General features: G+C 42.4%; 1 protein-coding gene and 1 long non-coding RNA gene across 10 annotated transcripts in view; both read right to left on the bottom strand.

Moving 5' to 3' along the window:
* Positions 3,238–12,252, bottom strand: LOC110255668. The gene is made up of 3 exons (XR_002336309.1): positions 11,846–12,252; positions 10,538–10,631; positions 3,238–5,330 (listed from the first exon to the last, which is right to left on the bottom strand). It is a non-coding gene; the product is annotated as an uncharacterized LOC110255668 (long non-coding RNA).
* The window catches only part of TJP2 (tight junction protein 2), a 138,472-nt gene continuing 134,958 nt past the window's right edge, over positions 15,821–19,334 (bottom strand). For 7 of the 9 annotated variants that reach the window (XM_021070931.1, XM_021070777.1, XM_021070966.1 and 4 more), the window contains 2 exons: positions 18,162–18,247; positions 16,212–16,730 (listed from right to left, as the gene is read on the bottom strand). In XM_021070931.1, coding sequence (XP_020926590.1) covers positions 16,565–16,730; positions 18,162–18,247 — 252 coding nt within the window. In that variant the 3' untranslated portion in view covers positions 16,212–16,564. 9 annotated transcript variants of the gene reach the window in all.

Here is a 19,334-nt window from a genome sequence, read left to right as displayed (position 1 = left end):
TGCTGGTGCAGCCATAAAAAGAAAAAAAATATTGGCTAGTATTCACTGGGCACAGATTGTGCTATGTATTTTCAAACAGTTAATCCCCATGACAAAACCATGAGGTGGGTTTTAATAATCCCATTTTATAGATGACAAAGCTGAGGCTTAAAAAGCTTAAGCTGCCCAGGCAGGGCAACAGAGCTAGCAGAGGTGGAACCCCATCCTCTAACTTCAAAATCCTTTGCCACTTCAGTGCAGTTTCTACTGTGCAAAGGGGGCAGAGGGTTTCATTGGTTTCTTTCTCAGAAGCTCTTAGAAAATGCAAAATTATCTTTTTGCCCTCAAATCAAAAGCATTGGAGGAAAAAGTTCCAACAGGTATGATAGGAATTATCTAGCAAAACCTAAACTCAAGGCTCCCAGCTGGAAGCCCGGCTGAGAAGGAACATTCTCTGGGTCCCTTGATAAGCCTCTCCAGCTGGTGTTATTCTTGTGATTATTCAGCTGACAAGATTTCACAGAAACCTACAGATAGCGAAACCAGAGACCAATGGAAAACCCAGGAGAAAAGGACAAAACTGAGTTTTAGATTTTAAGGAATCCCTGGCAAGAAGAAAAGTTCCTGGCAGCCCCATCGCTGCCGCCCTCCTTCATCAGTCAGAGTCCTATTCTTAGTTTGAGGTATCTCAGTTGTCACCAACGAGAATTCTCAACTGGCTGAATAATGACAGTGGCCCAGAATAGCACCACTGAATTGGGGAAGAGCGAGCTGGCAGCTGCTAAATTGTTAAGTGAAACTGGACGGGGAGGAGGAGACTGTGAACACTGAGATGCCGCTGGTCACAGCGCCTTCCTTTTCACTCAGGGAAAAGTCTGGAATAGCCTGTTTTGTTGCAATTTGTAAACAATGCTTTAGGGGAGAATAAGCAAATTCAAAGTAGAGAACTAGTACCCAAATGCCAAAAAAAAAAAAAAAAAAAAAGTTTTCATTCATTTAATGCCTTTTATTCATTTTGCCAGATTTAGAAAATGGAAATAGCTTTGTTGTCTTTAGTTATAAAATTAACATACACTAGTTGTAAAAAAAAATCAGATATACAGTAAAGTAGAAAAAAGGAAAGTAAAAATCAGCTACAATGCTATTACCCAAAGCTCAGAAATACAAACTCTATTCACTTTGTGATAGTTTGTCTACTTGATTTTTTTTTTTGTATGCAAGCAACTGGTATTTGCTACCCAGAACTTTCCCCTCTTCCTCCAGGAAAGAAATCTGTCCAAATTCTTTTAGCACCTGTTCTGTGTCTCTATTTCTCAGCCTGGTGCTTAGGGATTGCCTCACCCTGGGCTCCACTGTCTGGTCCTTAGTGGCTTCAGCTCACTGCTGCAGCCCCCACCCCCTGGACCAGGAATTTGGTTCAGGAGTGGTCATGTGACCCGAGCCAGACCAACCCAAGTGAAGTTCGTGTCTTTTTCTGGGACACAGAAACAAAGACGCTCTCTGTGTTCTCCCGGACATGAATGAGGAGACACGTAGCCCCAGGGACTGTTGGCAGCTATCTTGGGATCATGAAAGAAGAAGCAACACCACAGAACGCAGAAGAGGAAGAGAGAAAAGCAATGTCTTATCTTTAACCCACTGCACCAGGCAAGGGATCAAACCCACATCTCCTCAGGGACCTGAGCCACTGCAGTGAGATTCTTAACCCACCACACTGCAGCGGGAACTCCAGGCCCTTGGGGGTGTTATTGAGCCCCTGGAAACCCTGCCTTTTCAGTGACAGGAATCAATAACTTAATTAATAAATCAGCTTTGAGGAGTTTCTGTCGTGGCTCAGCAGTTAACAAATCTGACTAGGAACCATGAGGTTGCAGGTTCGGTCCCTGGCCTTGCTCAGTGGGTTAAGGATCCTGCATTGTGGTGAGCTGTGGTGTAGGTCACAGACACTGCTCGGATCCCGTGTTACTGTGGCTCTGGCATAGGCTTGGCAGCTACAGCTCCGATTCAATCCCTAGCCTGGGAACCTCCATATGCCGCAGGTGCGGACCTAGAAAAGGCAAAAAGACTAAATTAATTAATTAATTAATTAAACAAATCAGCTTTGAGCTGAGTTTTCAGTAACTAGCACCTGGGAAGATGTTCTCATCAATATCAGTTCCTTCGGACTTCTTTCTGGCATATACCCCCAACCCTACCCCGACACATAGGGCTTTAGGAAAAAAACAAGGATGGTAATATCTTTGCAGGTCAAGAAATACAGGCCTACATAATAGCAAATTCAAATGTCCTTCTTGCCATTTACAGCTCTACATAAATGTCATTTCTGTCAGGCTTTCCCTGACTTATGCAGTGGAAAGTAGCCCCATCCCTAGTCATTCTTTATCACAACACCCTTTTCATTTTCATCATTGCACTTGCATCTCTGAACTTAAAAAAAAAAGAAGTACTTATCTGTTTATTCCAGGTACCAACCCTTAAAATGTAAGCTCCATGAAAAGGAGATATCTGTATCCCTAGATTTTACAATAATATTCTCACAACAGACATGCTCTGTAACTGCTTACTGAATGAAGGACTGAATGTCTGAATAACACGTAACGTCTACTTTAAATGTAAGACTGGATACAATAAAACTCTTAGAGGAAAACACAGGCAGAACACTCTTGACATAAATTCCAACAGCATCTTTTTTGATCCACTTTCCAAAGTAATGGAAATAAAAACAGACACAAAATAAGCTTTTGCACAGCACATAAACCATAAACAAAAAGCCCACAAAATGGGAGAAAATATTTGCAAATGAAGCAACTGACAAGGGGTAAATCTCCAAAATATACAAACATTTCATACAGCTTTATATTAAAAAAAAAACCAGCAACCCAATCAAAAAATGGGCAGAAGATCTAAATAGACATTTGTCTGAACAAAACAGACAGATGATTAAAAAACACATGAAATGATGCTCAACATCACTAGTTATTACAGAAATGTAAATGAGGTGTCACCTCAGAATGGCCATCATCAAAAAGTCTGCAAACAGAAGTTCCTTCGTGGTGCAATGGGTTAAAGATCCAGAGACGCCACAGCTGTGGTGCAGGTCACAAATGTGGCGTGGGTTTGGTAATTTCCCCACGCTGTGGGAACAGCCAAAAAGAAAAAAAATAAGAGGCTTCTTAGCCAAAAAAAAAAAAAGTCTACAAACAATAAATGCTAGAGAGGGTGTGGAGAAAAGGGAATCTTCATACACTGTTGGTGGGAATGTAAGCTGGTGAAACCACTACAGAGAACAGTATGGAGGTTCCTTAAAGAACTAAATGTGTTGCTTTTTAAGGAAACTTTATCCTTTGCCCATTTTTCTGTTGGGCTTTCAACCTTCCTTACTGACTTGAAGGATGGGTTTTGTTTTTTTTAAAAAAATTGATTGAGGGCATTAACCCAAACCTTTATACCATATCAGTATCCAGACATCTATGTCTGAAACTTCAGATATTCATTTGAAGTTAGAACGTGCAATTTCTGGTCCTTTCCTTATTGCTGGCCTTCTCAGAGAGCGAAATGATGGGATCCCGGGGTCGTAGTGACCAAGTGGCCACACTTGAGTCTCAAAGATATAGTGGGTATGACTATGGAACCACAGTCAGCAGTCTGACCTGCAGACATCTTGGGCATGGGCTATTGACCACAGTGATGTAGAGGGCAACCCTTCAAGATTTTTATTTGACTTGTATAAGCCAAAAAACCTTATGTTTAGTGATGAGACTTGAATGATCACAATGAAGAGAAACAGCCCCTCAGTCAATTTCAGTCACATACAAGTCTCTGAAATGTTATGCTAAGTAAAAGATGCCAGACACAAAAGGTTCCATATTGCATGATTCCATTTATATGAAACATTCAAAATAGCCAAATCTATAGAGATAGAAAGCAGACTCACAGTGGCCAGGGGCTTGAGGGTGAGTTGTATGGGGAGTAACTATTTAAGGAGTGCAGGGTTTCCTTCTGGGTGAGGACAGTGTCTTGAACTAGATAGAGGTGATGCTCACCCAACATTGTGAGTGTGCTAATTGCCACTGATTTGTATGCTTTAAAATAGTTAATGGTTAATTTCTTTCTTTTTTTTTTTTGGATATCTTACAATTTTATGTGTGAATTATACTGCAACAAAACTCTTGATGTGGCCTCCTCTTTGTCTTCTGGAGCAGGATATCTTTTTGAAAGTTTCCAGTCCATTTGGTTGAAGGTTGTTCAGCATTTGATTGTAATTTTGTTGTTTTTATGAGAAGCTGAGCTCCAGTCCTTCTATTCCGCCATCTTAATCCTGTTTCCAATGGTTAATGTCATATTATGCGCATTTTACCTCAATTTAGAAAAAGGAACTTTTGCATCTATTTTTTAAGGCATACGTATTTCAGTACCCGCCCCGTGCTAAGAAATTACCTATAGTATAGCATGTAATCCTTACAATCGACCTCTTGAGATAGGTGCAACTTTTTTTGTTGTTGTTGTTCTTTTTAGGGCCACACCCGCAGTATATGGAAATTCCCAGGCTAGGGGCTGCAGCTGCCAGCCTACACCATAGCCACAGCAATGCGAGATCCAAGTTGTATCTTTGAACTATGCCAGAGCTTATGGCAACGTCGGACCCTTAACCCACTGAGTGAGGACAGGGATGGAACCTGCATCCTCAGGGATACTATGTTGGGTTCTTTACCTGCTGGGCCACAGTGGAAACTGAGATTGGTGCAATTTTTTAAATAAATTCATTTACTTATTATTTAATGTTATAGCTGACTTAGAAAATTATATTAGGAAACAGGTGTAATTTTTATATTTAGTTTACAGATAAGGAAATGAAGCTATAACAAAAAATTTATATGATTAGCCCAGAGTCACTAATCAGGAGTTTTCAGAGTGGAATTCAAACACAGGTAGGCTACTCAGGGGGCAACATCCTCAATCACTGTGCTTTGTGAACTGACTGCCTTCAGAGGAATTCTACCCCCTGAGCTTTGCCAAAGAAGAAAGGAAGCTGACCCATATTGGTGGTAAGTTTGGGCTGATATTTTTGCAGTAGCTATCCTGGGTCAGTCATTTCTATAGATTCTTCCTTTAAATCTCACAATCACACTTTGTAGGAGGAACTGCTGCAATCCTTATTTTGCACAGAAGGAGCCTGAGGCTCAGGCAACTTACCCCAGGTCTCAGGACCAGTGAGTCAGTGCAGCCGGATCAGCTGAGATGCCAGCCCTTGCTCTGAACCAAGGATGGAGGGGACGAGCTCCACCCCAGCCTCTCAGGCTCTCTCTCACAGGACCCTTTTCCTCTCTCAGCTCAATCATCTGTGCAGCAGACTGGAAAGAGACAAAAAGCGAGAAGGCATTGCCTCCCCTTCCCATCCCACAGAAAGAGTGTTATCATCCTCCCACCCAATTAGTACAAATGCGCAAGACGGGAGAGCTGGTCCTAGTCCCTTCTGTCACATGCATATCTATTGATGGGTAAGCATTGACTAATTTATGAGAATGTTAACCCATTTAGGCCTGAAGAGGAATACAAGCCCAGGGCCAAGTCCAGCAACAGGGCCTGAAACTATTACCTTATCTCCTATAAAATCCTAGACTATTAATTTAGAGAATTTTTCAGAATACATTTCCCCAGATCAGGTCCACATATACGACCCCTGCAATCATCCTGTTAACAAAGTTGAACAGCCATCCCTCCAAAATCCCATTTGGTCCTGATTCAGCAGAGCTTAGGAGCTCATTTTCTAAGTGACAGAAATATATTTGACACCCTCCCTCAAATCTCTATTTCTCATTCCAACATATTTCAACTATAGTAGGCATAGAGAACAGGACCTGATGACATATACTCATGAGTTCTGTCTAGAGTCAGATGAAATTTCTGGCCCATCTTGTGGAGTAAGCAGCAAACTGTGCCCAGGACCAGCAGAATTCCTTCTGCATGTTCAGAACAGTGGCATCCCTTGCAGTTGAGTGGATGCTACACGCCCAGCATCCATGGTGGGAGGGGATGCAGGGAAGAGGAGAGGGAGGGTTGCCAACTCAAGGCCTTTACCTATCATGAAGATCATGTTAGTAAACGAGGCTGGGTGGGTTATATACAGGGCAGTAAACACCCAGCTCCAGCCTACAATTGTTGGGCAAATATGTGCACCCAGGAATTCCTTTCGTGGTGCAGCAGAAATGAATCTGACCCAGAACCATGAAGTTGTGGGTTTGATCCTTGGCCTCGCTCAGTGGGTTAAGGATCCAGCGTTGTGTTGCCGTGAGCTGTGGTGTAGGTTGCAGACGCAGCTCGGATCCCATGTTGCTGTGGCTCCGGCATAGGCTGGCAGCAACAGCTCCGATTAGACCCCTAGCCTGGGAACCTCTATATGCCGCGGGTGCAGCCCTAAAAAGATTAAAAAAAAAAAAAAAAGGCTGTGCACCCAGAAATGCCAGACCTCCCATTTTTTAAAGAAAGGCCTCAAATCTGGACATGTATGTAAAATGTGATTTTTAAATTTAAAAAAAAGTCATTATCCTGTGCAGGCCAAACAAAACATAGTTGTAAACGAGCTTAGTTCCATGGAGTCTGGCAATTTGTAAATTCAGTTTTTTTGTTTGTTTATTTTTGTCTTTTTAGGGCAGCACCCGCAGCATATGGAGGTTCCTAGGTTAGGGGTCAAATAAGAGCTGTAGCTGCCAGCCTACACTACAGTCACAGCAATGTCAGACTCAAGTCGCATCTGAGACCTATACCTAAGCTCACAGCAATGCCAGATCCTTAACCACTGAGCGAGGCCAGGGATTGAACATGCATCCTCATGGATCCTACGTTGCTGTGGCTGTGGTGTAGGCTGGCAGCCTACATAAGAGACACATGCACACACACACACACACACACACACACACTCTCCTTTTAAGGGAGTTTAGAAGTGAGTGGAGAGCAGTTCTGTACACTGATAACTACAATGTCAGAGGATACAGATGAAGAGCTAGGAAAACTTTTTTGAAGGAACCAGTGTTAAATTTGAATGGGGGCATCAGAGAAGGCCTGACAGAATGTGATATATTAGCTGAATCTGGAAGGATGACTAGGCTTTTGAAAAATGGTGAAGAAAAGGGAAGAGTATTCCTATCAGAGGAAACAGTAAAGAATTTAAAAAAAATGCAGTGGGGACAAATCTTCTTATGAAAGAACATACATGGGCTTTGTGGGAGAAAGTTACCTTAAAAAGGATTTGAGAGTCTATCCTTACGTAACAAACTACCTCAAACTCAGTGGTTGAACACAACATCTGTTTAATATTTCTTTAGATATGCTGATCTAATCTGGGCTTAGCTAGAACATTTCTGCTTCATATCCCTCTCACCCTGCCCTGGAAACAGCAGGTAGCTTGAGGGGTTTCTGGCATAGGATGGCAGCGATTCAAGAGAGCAAGTGACAAGGTCAATCTAAACTTAAGGGGTGGGGAAATGTATTCTGACTCTTTAGTGGATGAAATTGTGAAGTTATATGGCAAAGCACATAGATACAGTGAGGGGTGAAGAATTGGACCCAATGATGCAGTCTCCATGGGGACACACAGTAGGAAACCTAAATGCCATGATAAAGATTAAACTTTGTTATAAAGAAGATGTGGTACATACATACATACAATGGAATATTATTCAGCCGTAAGAATGAAAGAATGCCATCTGCAGCAACATGGATGGACCTAGAGATTATCACTCTTAGTGAAGTAAGTCAGACAGAAAGACAAATATCATATGATATCACTTATATGTGAAATCTAATAAAAATGATACAAAAGAACTTATTCTAAAACAGAAAAAGGAGTTCCCGTTGTGGTGCAGTGGTTAACAAAACCGACTAGGAACCACGAGGTTGCGGGTTCGATCTCTGGCCTTGCTCAGTGGGTTAAGGATCTGGCGTTGCCGGGAACTGTGGTGCAGTTCGCAGACATGGCTCGGATCCCGCATTGCTGTGGCTCTGGCATAGGCTGGCAGCTACAGCCTTGATTAGACCCCTAGCCTGGGAACCTCCATATGCTGCAGGAAGTGGCCCTAGGAAAAGCAAAAAGACAAAAAATTAAAAATAAAAATAAATAAATAAAACAGAAACAAACTCACAGATTTCAAAAGCAATCTTATGGTTACCATAGGGAAACTGTGGTGGGGAGGGAGGAATTGGGAGGATGGGAATAACATATACACACTAGCGTATAAAATAAATGATTAACAAGAACCTACTGCATAGCTCAGGGAAATCCACTCAATAGCTTGTAATAACCTATATGGAAAAAAGAATGGATACATTATATGTGTGTGTGTGTGTGTGTGTATGTGTGTATGTATGTATGTATGTATATAAAACCAATACAGGAGTTACCATTTTGGCTCAGTGGGTTATGAATCTGACTAGTATGCATGAGGATGCAGGTTCAATCCCTGGCCTCACTCAGTGGGTTTAGGATCTGGCTTCACCAGAAGCTGTGGTGTAGGTTGCAAATGCAGCTTGGATCCTGCGTTACTGTGATTGTGGTGTAGGCTGGCAGCTGCAACTCTGAATAGATCCCCAGCCTGGGAACATTCATATGCTGCACCTGCGGCCCTAAAAAAAACCAATTCATTTTGCTGTACAGCTCAAACACACAACAGTGTAAGCCAACTTACTACAATAAAAATTTTTTAAAAGATTAAATTTTGTTGCTAAGAGACTAGATCTTAATTATTCTAACCACAAAAAAAAAAAAAAAAAAGAAACATGATAGAGGTGTTAGCTAATGCCAAAGTGGTAATCCTATTACAATATATAAATATAGCAAATGCTGAAGTTCCTGCAGCAGAAACGAATCTGACTAGGAACCAGGAGGAGGCAAGTTTGATCCCTGGCCTCGCTCAGTGGGTTAAGGCTCCAGTGTTGCGGTGAACTGTGGTGTAGGTTGCAGACGCGGCACAGATCTGGTGTTGCTGTGGCTGTGGTGTAGACTGGCGGCTATAGCTCTGATTCGACCCCTAGCCTGGGAACCTCCATGTGCCCTGGGTGAGGCCCTAAAAAGCAAAAAAAAAAAAAAAAAAAAAAAAAAGGAAAAAAATGAATGTATCAAATCAACAAGCTGCACATCTTCACCATACACAACGTTTTATGTCAATTATATCTCAATAAAAAATTCAAGAATTAAGCTTTGTTCTAGACAAGGGGAAGTCATCAATTTTTTTAAGCAGGAGGGAGACATTCTCAGGTCTACATTAGAAAGATGATTCTGCCTGCTCTCTAGGAGGAGGATTAAAGAGTTTACAACCAGCTGAACTAGGGTAGTGGCTGTGGGAAAAGTGATAGAGGGACAATTCAAAAATAGTTCTTATGTAGAATGAAGTAGGTCATCATTTGGAGGAAGAGTAAGAAAATGAAAGATACCACTCAGGTTTCTAAATTGATATGGGAAAATCACTGAGGATTATAACACTAGTTTTTTATTGAGCATTTATTTTGTGCTGGCTACTATTGCAAACATTTTATGCATACCATTTGATTAAAGTGCCACAAAACAGCCCTGACACAGTGTTATAGTTTTCTATCCTATTTTATTTAAAAAACAAAAAACAAATCCTGAGGCTTAAAATATTTGAGTGACTTGCGCAAGGTTCTAAGTTAACAACTGACAATATTTGGGCTTTAACTTAAAAATCATTTCATTTCCAGAATCTGAGCTTATAACCTTTATGGACTGCTCCAGAGGGATAAGGATAACCAGGAAACCAGCTTTAGGGGGAACCAACATTTGATTTAGGGAAGGGACTGGATTAGTGACACTATATTCTGGCCCATCATACTAATTTTAAGTAATGAAATGCCAGTGTACTTACTGGTATAAAACATCATTTTGAGGCATTCCCATCGTGGCTCAGTGGTTAGCGAATCCAACTAGGAGCCATGAGGTTGCAGGTTCGACTCCCGGCCTTGGTCAGTGGGTTAAGGATCCAGCCTTGCTGTGAGCTGTGGTGTAGGTCACAGACACAGCTTAGATCCCACGTTGCTGTGGCTCTGGCGTAGGCAGGTGGCTACAGCTCCAATTGGACCCCTAGCCTGAGAACTTTCATATGCCGAGGGTGTGGCCCTGAAAAGACAAAATGAAAACATCATTTTGATATTTTTACACGCCTGAAATTTCAATCATTTACATTTTGACTCAAAGTTACATTCATTTGTAAAGATTCAGAACCCATCTCTCCCTTGTTTCAAACCCTTCCAAAGTATCTTGCTCTAATTCCCACTTCCCGCTTCTAAATGAGGTTTATGTGTATTCATCATTTGTTTCCACAGGTCCTTTGGTCCACATATACTTACTGTGTAGTCCCTAATGGAGTCATTTTAGAACTGGGGGGAAAGGCAGAGAGAAAAGAGCATTTAGTGGGGATTAGGAAAGAAGCAAGAAAGGGGTTTGGGAAGTTTCTAGTACAGCTCCAGCCCTACCCCTCATTTTTTCCAGGTCCTCATTCTTTCCACTTCTCTCTCCTCTCATCCTCAGAGACAGATCTACTGTCATTACCTCAATACATCTCTTCTCCCAGGTTGTTGTATACCAGTCTCTTCCTCAGTCATCCTTCCTGGAGACACTCGAGCTCAGGACAGAGAAACCTGGACTTGGAGGTGGAACAGAATCTGAGGACAGTGCAGAAGTAATGAAACCATATCTTGCTTTTTTGTTACACAAAATAAATATCAAAATACTAGTATTGCCATTACTAGTTTGGGGAAAGCAGACTGTGACAATTTTATACCTCTGTAAAGACAGATGTGATTTAAAATAAAAGGTAGGATGGCAATGGGTTTTATTACCTCCCTATTTACACAATGTATTAACTGCCATTCAGCCTTTTGTTTAAATCTCATTTATTTCACTAAATATTACTTTAAAATATCAACTATTTTTATTGGGATTTCTCAACTCTATTATTTGAATCCCTTTTATTCATTTTTGTTTTCCCTTAATGCTTAAGGTTTTTCTTTTTTCTTTTTTTTTTCCTTTTTGTCTTTTGTCTTTTCAGGCCTGCACCCGTGGCATATGGAGGTTCCCAGGCTAGGGGTCTAATTGGAGCTGTAGCCACTGGCCTACACCACAGCCACAGCAACATGGGATCCAAGCCGCACCTGCAACCTAAGCCACAGCTCACAGCAAGGCTGGATCCTTAACACACTGAGCAAAGCCAGGGATTGAACCCGAGACCTCATGGATATTAGCGGGGTTCATTAACCACTGAGCCACAATGGGAACTTCCCTTAATGTTTAAGGCTTTTCTAACTAAAATTGAATTTATTCTTTACTTAAAATATCAATATATAAGTAAAACATACAACTATATCACATAAAATTACAAAGATGTGTAAGTACATGTAATTCTCCCTTCTTTTGGTTCATTCATGCTCTAACAGTGGCTAAGAAGCAGGAGTAGCTTACAAGGTGAAGGGTGCGGTGATGCTTAATTCTGTGTCTACTTGGCTGAGCTATGGTGGCCAGGTTATTTGGTCCAACATTATTCTGGCTGTTTCTGTGAGGGGGTTTTGGGGATGAGATTAACATTTAAACCTGTGGCTTCTGAGTAAAGCAGATTGTCCCCCCCCCAAATGCAGGTGGACCTCATCTGATCAGTTAAAGGTCTGGATAGAGAACAAAGACTGATCTTCCCTGGGCACAAGAAGGCATTTTGCCAGCAGGCCATTGCCTTTGCACTCACACTACATGTCTTCCCCAGTGGTCTGCCGACCGAGCCTGTAGACTTGGGATTTACCAAATAATAATGGCCTCCACTATGATGGGAACCAATTCCTTGAAATAAATCTCTATTTATATACATACATCCTACTTGGTTCCGCTTCTCTGGAGAACGCTCTGTAGGTTTTCACCTTCCCTTGGGGATAATTCCCTCATTCTTCTGTTCTCCCAGCCCACTGTAAGACACTAGACAGAAAAACAAACAAACAAAAAAAAACCCTCACTTTGGAGAACTCAGTAGAGTCACAGCCTGATCATCATCATGGTACACGCTGTCAGGGCTCCTCCACCCTGGGCCTTGCACCACTGCAAGCTCCAGCCTGTTAACTGCCAGCCTCTGCATTTCTTTGCCTGAAGTAGGGAGGCGAGGGCATCTCCTTCCCCGCTCCCCACACACATGGGCACTGAGCAGCCCTTAATAACCAAGGCATGGAAACAACATAAATGTCCATCAACAGATGAATGGATAAAGATGTGGTACATATACACAATGGAATATCACTCAGCCATAAAAAAAAAGCACAAAATAATGGCATTTGCTGCAACATGGATGCCACTGGAGATTCTCATACTAAGCAAAGTAAGTTAGAGAAAGACAGATACCATATGATATCACACATGTGGAATCTAAAACAGGGTACAAACGAAACTACAAAACAGAAACAGACTCACAGACTTGGTTGCCAAGGGGGAGTGGGATGGACAGGAAGTTGGGGGTTGGTAGATGTAGCTATTACATTTAGAATGAATAAACAGGAGTTCCTGTCGTGGCGCAGTGGTTAACAAATCTGACTAGGAACCATGAGGTTGCGGGTTCGGTCCCTGCCCTTGCTCAGTGGGTTAACGATCCGGCGTTGCCGTGAGCTGTGGTGTAGGTTGCAGACGTGGCTCGGATCCCGTGTTGCTGTGGCTCTGGCGTAGGCCGGTGGCTACAGCTCCGATTGGACCCCTAGCCTGGGAACCTCCATATGCCATGGGAGCGGCCCAACAAATAGCAAAAAAAAAAAGAATGAATAAACAATGAGGTCCTACTGTACAGCACAGGGAACTGTATCCAATCTCTTGGGATAGAACATGGTGGAAGAGGAGTTCTGTTGTGGCTCAGTGGTAATGATCCTGACTAGTATCCATGAGGGTGTGGGTTTGATCCCTGGCCTCGCTCGGTGGGTTAAGGATCCAACATTGCCATGAGCTGTGGTGTAGCTCACAGACACAATTCAGATTCTGCGTTGCTGTGGCTGTAGTGTAGGCCGGCAGTTACAGCTCCAATTCAGTCCCTAGCCTGGGAACTTCCAAATGCCACAGATGTGGCCCTAAAAAGGAAACAAAACAAAACAAAACAAAATCATGATGGAAGACAGCATGAGAAAAAGAAAGTCATATATATAATATATATATGTGACCCAGTCATACATATATGTATACTATATATATACACTATATAGTCACTATACTGTAGAGCAGAAACTGGCTCAACACTGTAATCAGCTATACTTTAATTAAAAAAAAAAAAACCCTGAACCCAGCTGGTGAACATACACCTAGTCTGGGTGGGAAAACCCTGAGGCACATGTTTCATGCCATTCACTGGCATTTCTTGGGGGGGGGGATTAAATTCTGGTCTCCGATTGTGGAGTTTCCTTGTATTTCCCAAACTACTTTCACTCAAAACCTGGTCTGGCGACCTGCTACCCCAATGAAGATCTCTCCAACTCCCCTACAGTCCCCTCCCCAATTATTGCTGTTTCATTAACCCAATAAAATTGTGGTCGATGGAAATAGTAATCAGGGATGAACGGAAGTTTACGCTGCTCACGAAGGGGGACTGCAGTGCAGACTCAGGAAGTCTCAGGTCGGAGGCTGGAGGCTGCTCTGAGTGCAAACCTTCAAATAAGTCACACGTTTTATCCTATGAATTTGTGTGAGGCTTGCACTCTTGATGCCTGATCTACTCTGCATTTCAAACACCCCCCAGCCCACTCTGAGTGAAATGGAGAAAGACGGATAACATGTGTTCCTTGGGGGCTTCATGTATGTCCTACTACTATGTGAGAGGCAATGACCTTGAATGCTCTAGAACTTATCTCTTGATTAGATCAGAAGGCAGAGCAGTGCGTCTACACTGCAGCTTTGGGTACTTTCTCCAGAACTTTTACTAAATGGCCTTCGGAATTATGCTACTGCCCTACGTGGAAGAATGCAGTAAGAAAGGGACCTCCAAGATCCTTCTTGCACGAAAGGGGTCACAAATGCAAGATGCAAAAGAGACACTATAGAATAGAACGGGGGAGGGGAGAGAATTCTGGAACAACTTCCCTCCCTCCCATGGACATGTTCATTCTGAACCAAATCATGGACCCGTCACATCTCCGCCCTCTGAGGAGGAGAGGAGCCTTGACAGCGTGTAAAGTGAACACTCCCCTCACTCATGCTTGTCTTTTCCATTCTGATATTCTTCCCTCTCCCCTCATTTGCCTAGCACACATTTTTTCCCCTACTTGTGCTCCGCAGATGTACTTGGCAGCCTTAAATCCTTCCCAGGACAAAGCAGAATACAAATTACAAAGGGGTGGGACATGCACTGGTGGTCCATTGGGCACTGTCAGGACATTCTAGGGAATATTGGTCCTTCCTATCTGTACCACGTACAGCATCACAAAAAAGTGCTGGAGCCAGATGTCAGCCCAGCTCCTGTTCAAAAGCCTGTCCTCCCCTTGCTGAGTCTGCAAAAGGGCTCATTCCTGTATTTAAAGAACATAGCAAAATAGGAGTTCCCGTCATGGCTCAGTGGTAAGCGAATCTAACTAGGAACCATGAGGTTTCGGGTTCAATCCCTGACCTCACTCAGTGGGTTAAGGATCCGGTGTTGCCACAGGCTGTGGTGTAGGTCGCAGATGCGGCTCGGATCCTGCGTTGCTGTGGCTCTGGCGTAGGCTGGTGGCTACAGCTCTGATTAGACCCCTAGCCTGGGAACCTCCATATGCCGTGGATGCGGCCCTTAAAAAAAAAAAAAAAGAACATAAGCAAAATAAATTCATGCTTTTTGTTCTATCCACAAAAGGTGGCTTTTATTTATAAAATATGCAGATTTGAGTCAACGCCTTGAAGCCTGCTCAGAAATTCAAGGTACTGCATTATACAGTTTATAAATTACAGCCACCAAGTTGACAGAGACACAACCAAGGAAATATTTATAATGTAATTCGGTTATAAGTACACTGAATTTCCCACTCAACTACAATACAAGCTTATCACCTTTGTGTCAATTCATATAAAAAACTCTTATTAATGGAACCAAGACTCTTCTTTCCTAGATTCAGGGTACTTTTGATTCACACAAGCCTAAATTTCTAGGCCATCTCGTTTAAATTCTATTTTAATATTTGGAGTGAACGCAGCAGTATAAATTGATGTAACTTTCGAGGAAGCAATTCAGCAGTAAACATCAACAGCCTTAAAAATGTCCCCCTGCTTTTGCTCAGTAATTCCATTTCTGAGAACCTGACCTGCAGCAAAGGATTGAAATGCTGATCATTGATATACAAATCAAATGAGGTACATTTCATGTAAAAGGAAGTAAAAATCCGGAAATGATCCAAACAGCCAACAACAGAACTATCCACCTTGGCAGCAGCAGTCACAGGATATACTGTTCTGCAGTTATTAGCCACGATGTCGCGTGAGTTTTAACTACCTGAGAGAAACTCTCAAATAAATACAAAAAGTAGGAAAGAGAACAGCATATTCCCAGTTGTAACACACACAGCATCCATAAATAAATAATTAGAGAAATGCATCAGTATTACCTGAGGGATGGGATTATGGGTAATTTTTATTTACATTTTCGTATGTGTCTCCATTTTCCAAAGTTCAGTAATGAGTATGTCCTCACTAGTTTTTTGGCTATGCCAGGGCCAGGGTCACTGCTATGACAGCACCGGATTCTTAACCTGATGACCCACATAGGAACTCCACCATGTCCTCACTTTTATGGTAAGGGAAATAAAAGCCACACTTAAAAGTAGAAAGTAATGCAGAAATCCACCACAAAGCACCTTATTGATTGCAATATCCTCCTTTTTATTAAATTATAAGACTGACTGATGTCAATACACACTCGGGAAATGTGTTTTTCTTGAGTATCTGCTTTTGTGCAGTGCATGGTTTCAAACAGACAGACAAAATATTTCTATACCCACTTCTTGTTCTTCGGGCTGTTTAGCACTGGTAGATAGCTCTTATATATACAGTCAGAATTTATGGAAAATATTACGAAGACAAATGCCTTGAAAAGATGACACAGTACAGAGAAAACTGTAGTTATTAAACTGGTATAAAAATTTAGTCAAAGTGTTTTAGTCATTATGGCTTTGTGGAGAGCCTCAAAGGAAGAAAATTTAAGACACTTCTCATCAAAGGCACTTATAGAGCTGTAATAAAATACTTTGAATTTAGTTTGAGTCCAACAGTATTTTTATTCCTTTTTTTTTTTTCTTCACTCTTTTATTGAAACAGTCCTGGAAGGCAGTTATTAATGAGGAAAAATAGTTATCATTTCTTAATATACATGTCAAAAATACGCAAACAGAATTAATACAGATTTTGGTCCACTGAAGCAGGTAACCGTATCAGACTGTAGTGTTTCTCTTAATTCTGAGCAAAAAGTCATCAACTCCCCAGACCCAGCCCCTGGGCTCCCCAGCAGACCTCCACAGTGCACTGAAACTGGAAAAAAACCATCCTCCCATCACCGGTGCGAGTGCTGCTCTAAGTGGCCGCAGTGGGGAGTCAATCCTCAGACATCTATAATTCCGTGTCCCGGTAGCGCGAAGGCTGGCCATAATAACCACGTTTTGAGTGTTCTGACAGCTGCTGCCGGTATTCTTCCTCTTCGGCATCACTGCCATAGCTTCCTCTGGGATCCTGATAAAGTCTGGCGGGACCTCTCTGTGGCTCGGGGGGCCTGGAACTAACAAAGCAAGAGGGTTACATGCAGCCTGTGGAGATGTAATGATGCCTGCCTTGGGCAACTGCCAGGACAGATGGCTTATCTCTGAGCCACACTCTGCCAACAAACCTGGGCACCCCTGGCCCTGCTGCAGGTGCACAGAGTGGTGGTGGGAGTGGGATGGAAGCAAGAGGTCAAGGTCAATGCCCACTGGAGCAGTGAGTGGGGAAGCCAGCCACACACTCCCTGACCTAAGAACTTTCCAGCTAGATGGAGGTGCCTTCCTAAGCTCACTGGCTTTATGTGCACAACAGAGCGAGTTCTCTGCCAGGTTCAGTCAGTTATACCAAGTTCTCTCTGTTGCCAGGAGCTACCTGGTTGGCTGTGTCACTCTTCAGTTAGTAAAGGAGAAATTTGTCTCTAGATTTCTATTGCTATAAAACTAGACTCTCATTTCTGGTCAGGATGGCTGTAAGAAAATGCGATTTTTATCTCCTGTCCTTGGAAGTGGAAATGATCCAGTATGAAGCCTCAACAGGAAGACACTGCGATTATTACTAGTGCTTACACAGCACTTTAAACATAAAGATTCTTATGACACCGGTCAATTGATTGCCACCTTCTCCTCAGACCACAGTTCAGCACAAGTGTCCTGACTTTGCTAGGTAACTCAAAGGAATTAAGGAGCTTGGCTAAGAGCAAGAAAATATTAGCATTGAAACAAGAGGCATAATTCATGTGCTATCTTAACATGATTTTTTTGCGGGGGGGGGGGGTGTCTTTTTAGGGTCGTACTCACGGCATATGGAGGTTCCCAGGCTAGGAGTCTAATCAGAGCTGTAGCCACCAGCCTATGCCACAGCCACAGCAATGCCAGATCCAAGCCGAGTCTGCGACCTACCCCACAGCTCACAGCAATGCCAGATCCTTGACCCACTGAAGGAGGCCAGGGATCCAACCCACAACCTCATGGCTCCTAGTCAGATTCGTTTCCGCTGCACCACGATGAGAACTCCTATCCTAACATAACTGAACAGATCTCTGCTCCAATGGGCCTAAGGGGACCCGCATGAAATGTCCACGACTACTTTGTGTCAGTTTTAGCACACAATCAACACTACCATGAAATTCTGACTCTGTTATCTTTATAATTAAATTTGACTGAATAGGGAGTTCCCTGTGGTCTCAAGGTTAGGATTTGGTGCTTTCCCCACTGCAGCCTGGGTTCAATCCCTGGTCTGGGAACTGAGATTCCCACAACAAGCTGCTGTATGTCTTGGCTCAGGGGAAAAAAAAAAAAAATTTTGACCAAGGTGAAGAGTTAACCAGGAAAAAATAAAAAATAAAACAAAAATCTTGTCACTTTGGGATGGTGACGGAAATTCTTTCTTAGGCATCCCAGTCCCACACAAGCCCCACTTTTTAAACCTGTACCTTCTGGGCAGCCCTTACCTTATATATTGGGGCAGGCCAGAGTCTGGCTTGTGTGTTTTGATTGGAACTGCATAGATATCAGGATGTTTCTGAGCAATTTCAATCTGCGGTGATTAAGGAAAATAAAAAAGAACAAGAGGGAAGAGATTAATGACTGGACAGTCAGCTTGCTCATTTCCTGCTGGCCCCATTTCCCAATCCCATTTCAAGGAGAAGAGGCAAAAGAGAAGCAACTCTCTAGTCTCCAGGGTCACAGGTAATGCCTAGTGGTAGATGCCAAATAGGAATAACATTGAAAAGCAATGAGATTCTGTCACATGCTGCAAGGTGGTTGAACCTTGAGGATACTACACCAAGTGAAATAAGTCAGACACGAAAAGACAAATATTGCATGATATATGAGGCTCCTAAGCTGTAAAATTCATGGAGACGGAAAGTGGAATGGTGGTTAAAGGGCCGAGGGAGGGGATTATGGGGAATAATTAATATATATGGGGTTTCAGTTCTGGGAGATGACAAAGTTCTGGAGATGGATGGTAGACATGGTTACACAACAATGTGAATATACTTAATGCCACTGAACACTTAAGAATGGTTAAAATGCCAAGTTTTATATACATTTTACCACCAGATAGAAAAGAAAAAAGGAAAAGGCTCAGAAGCCCTGTTGTTGTAATAAACATAAATGAACTCCCATAATCGCTGGGCAGAATATGCTTCATGAACCTTTACTTAAATTCTTCTTTGCCTTTGAAAGGTTACAAAGTATTTTATGTGCACGTGGCATAAAAATTAAACAACATCAAAAGGCCAACCTATAAGCCTTTTAACTTTAACACCCAAGGTTTGCTTGGTTTCTATGGCAAATCTGGGAGCAAATTAAAACTCAGTGACCAAACGTAACAAATGGTAAATTTAATGGAAAATAATTTCAAAGAGACCACAGATTCTCTTGTCACACGTCCCCATTCCAAACCCGATATAGACTTCAGAAGTATAAAGAGCAGACTCTTATGCACCGACAATGTTACTTGACTAGAAGAATAAAGGGATGCCCAAAGAGGTGACAATATAGAAACAACACACAGGTGTTCTGCATCATGCATGTGTGCGGCAGTGGCAAAAGGATTGAAAATCATTACACTGCAATGAAACGTCTTCAAAATTCTTATGTCAACACGCTAAGATAAC

Source organism: Sus scrofa, chromosome 1, assembly GCF_000003025.6.
Source record: "Sus scrofa isolate TJ Tabasco breed Duroc chromosome 1, Sscrofa11.1, whole genome shotgun sequence".
NCBI classification, from domain to species: Eukaryota; Metazoa; Chordata; class Mammalia; order Artiodactyla; family Suidae; genus Sus; species Sus scrofa.
The sequence above is the reverse complement of the archived record's forward strand: the minus strand, read 5'-3'. Positions and strand labels throughout refer to the sequence as shown.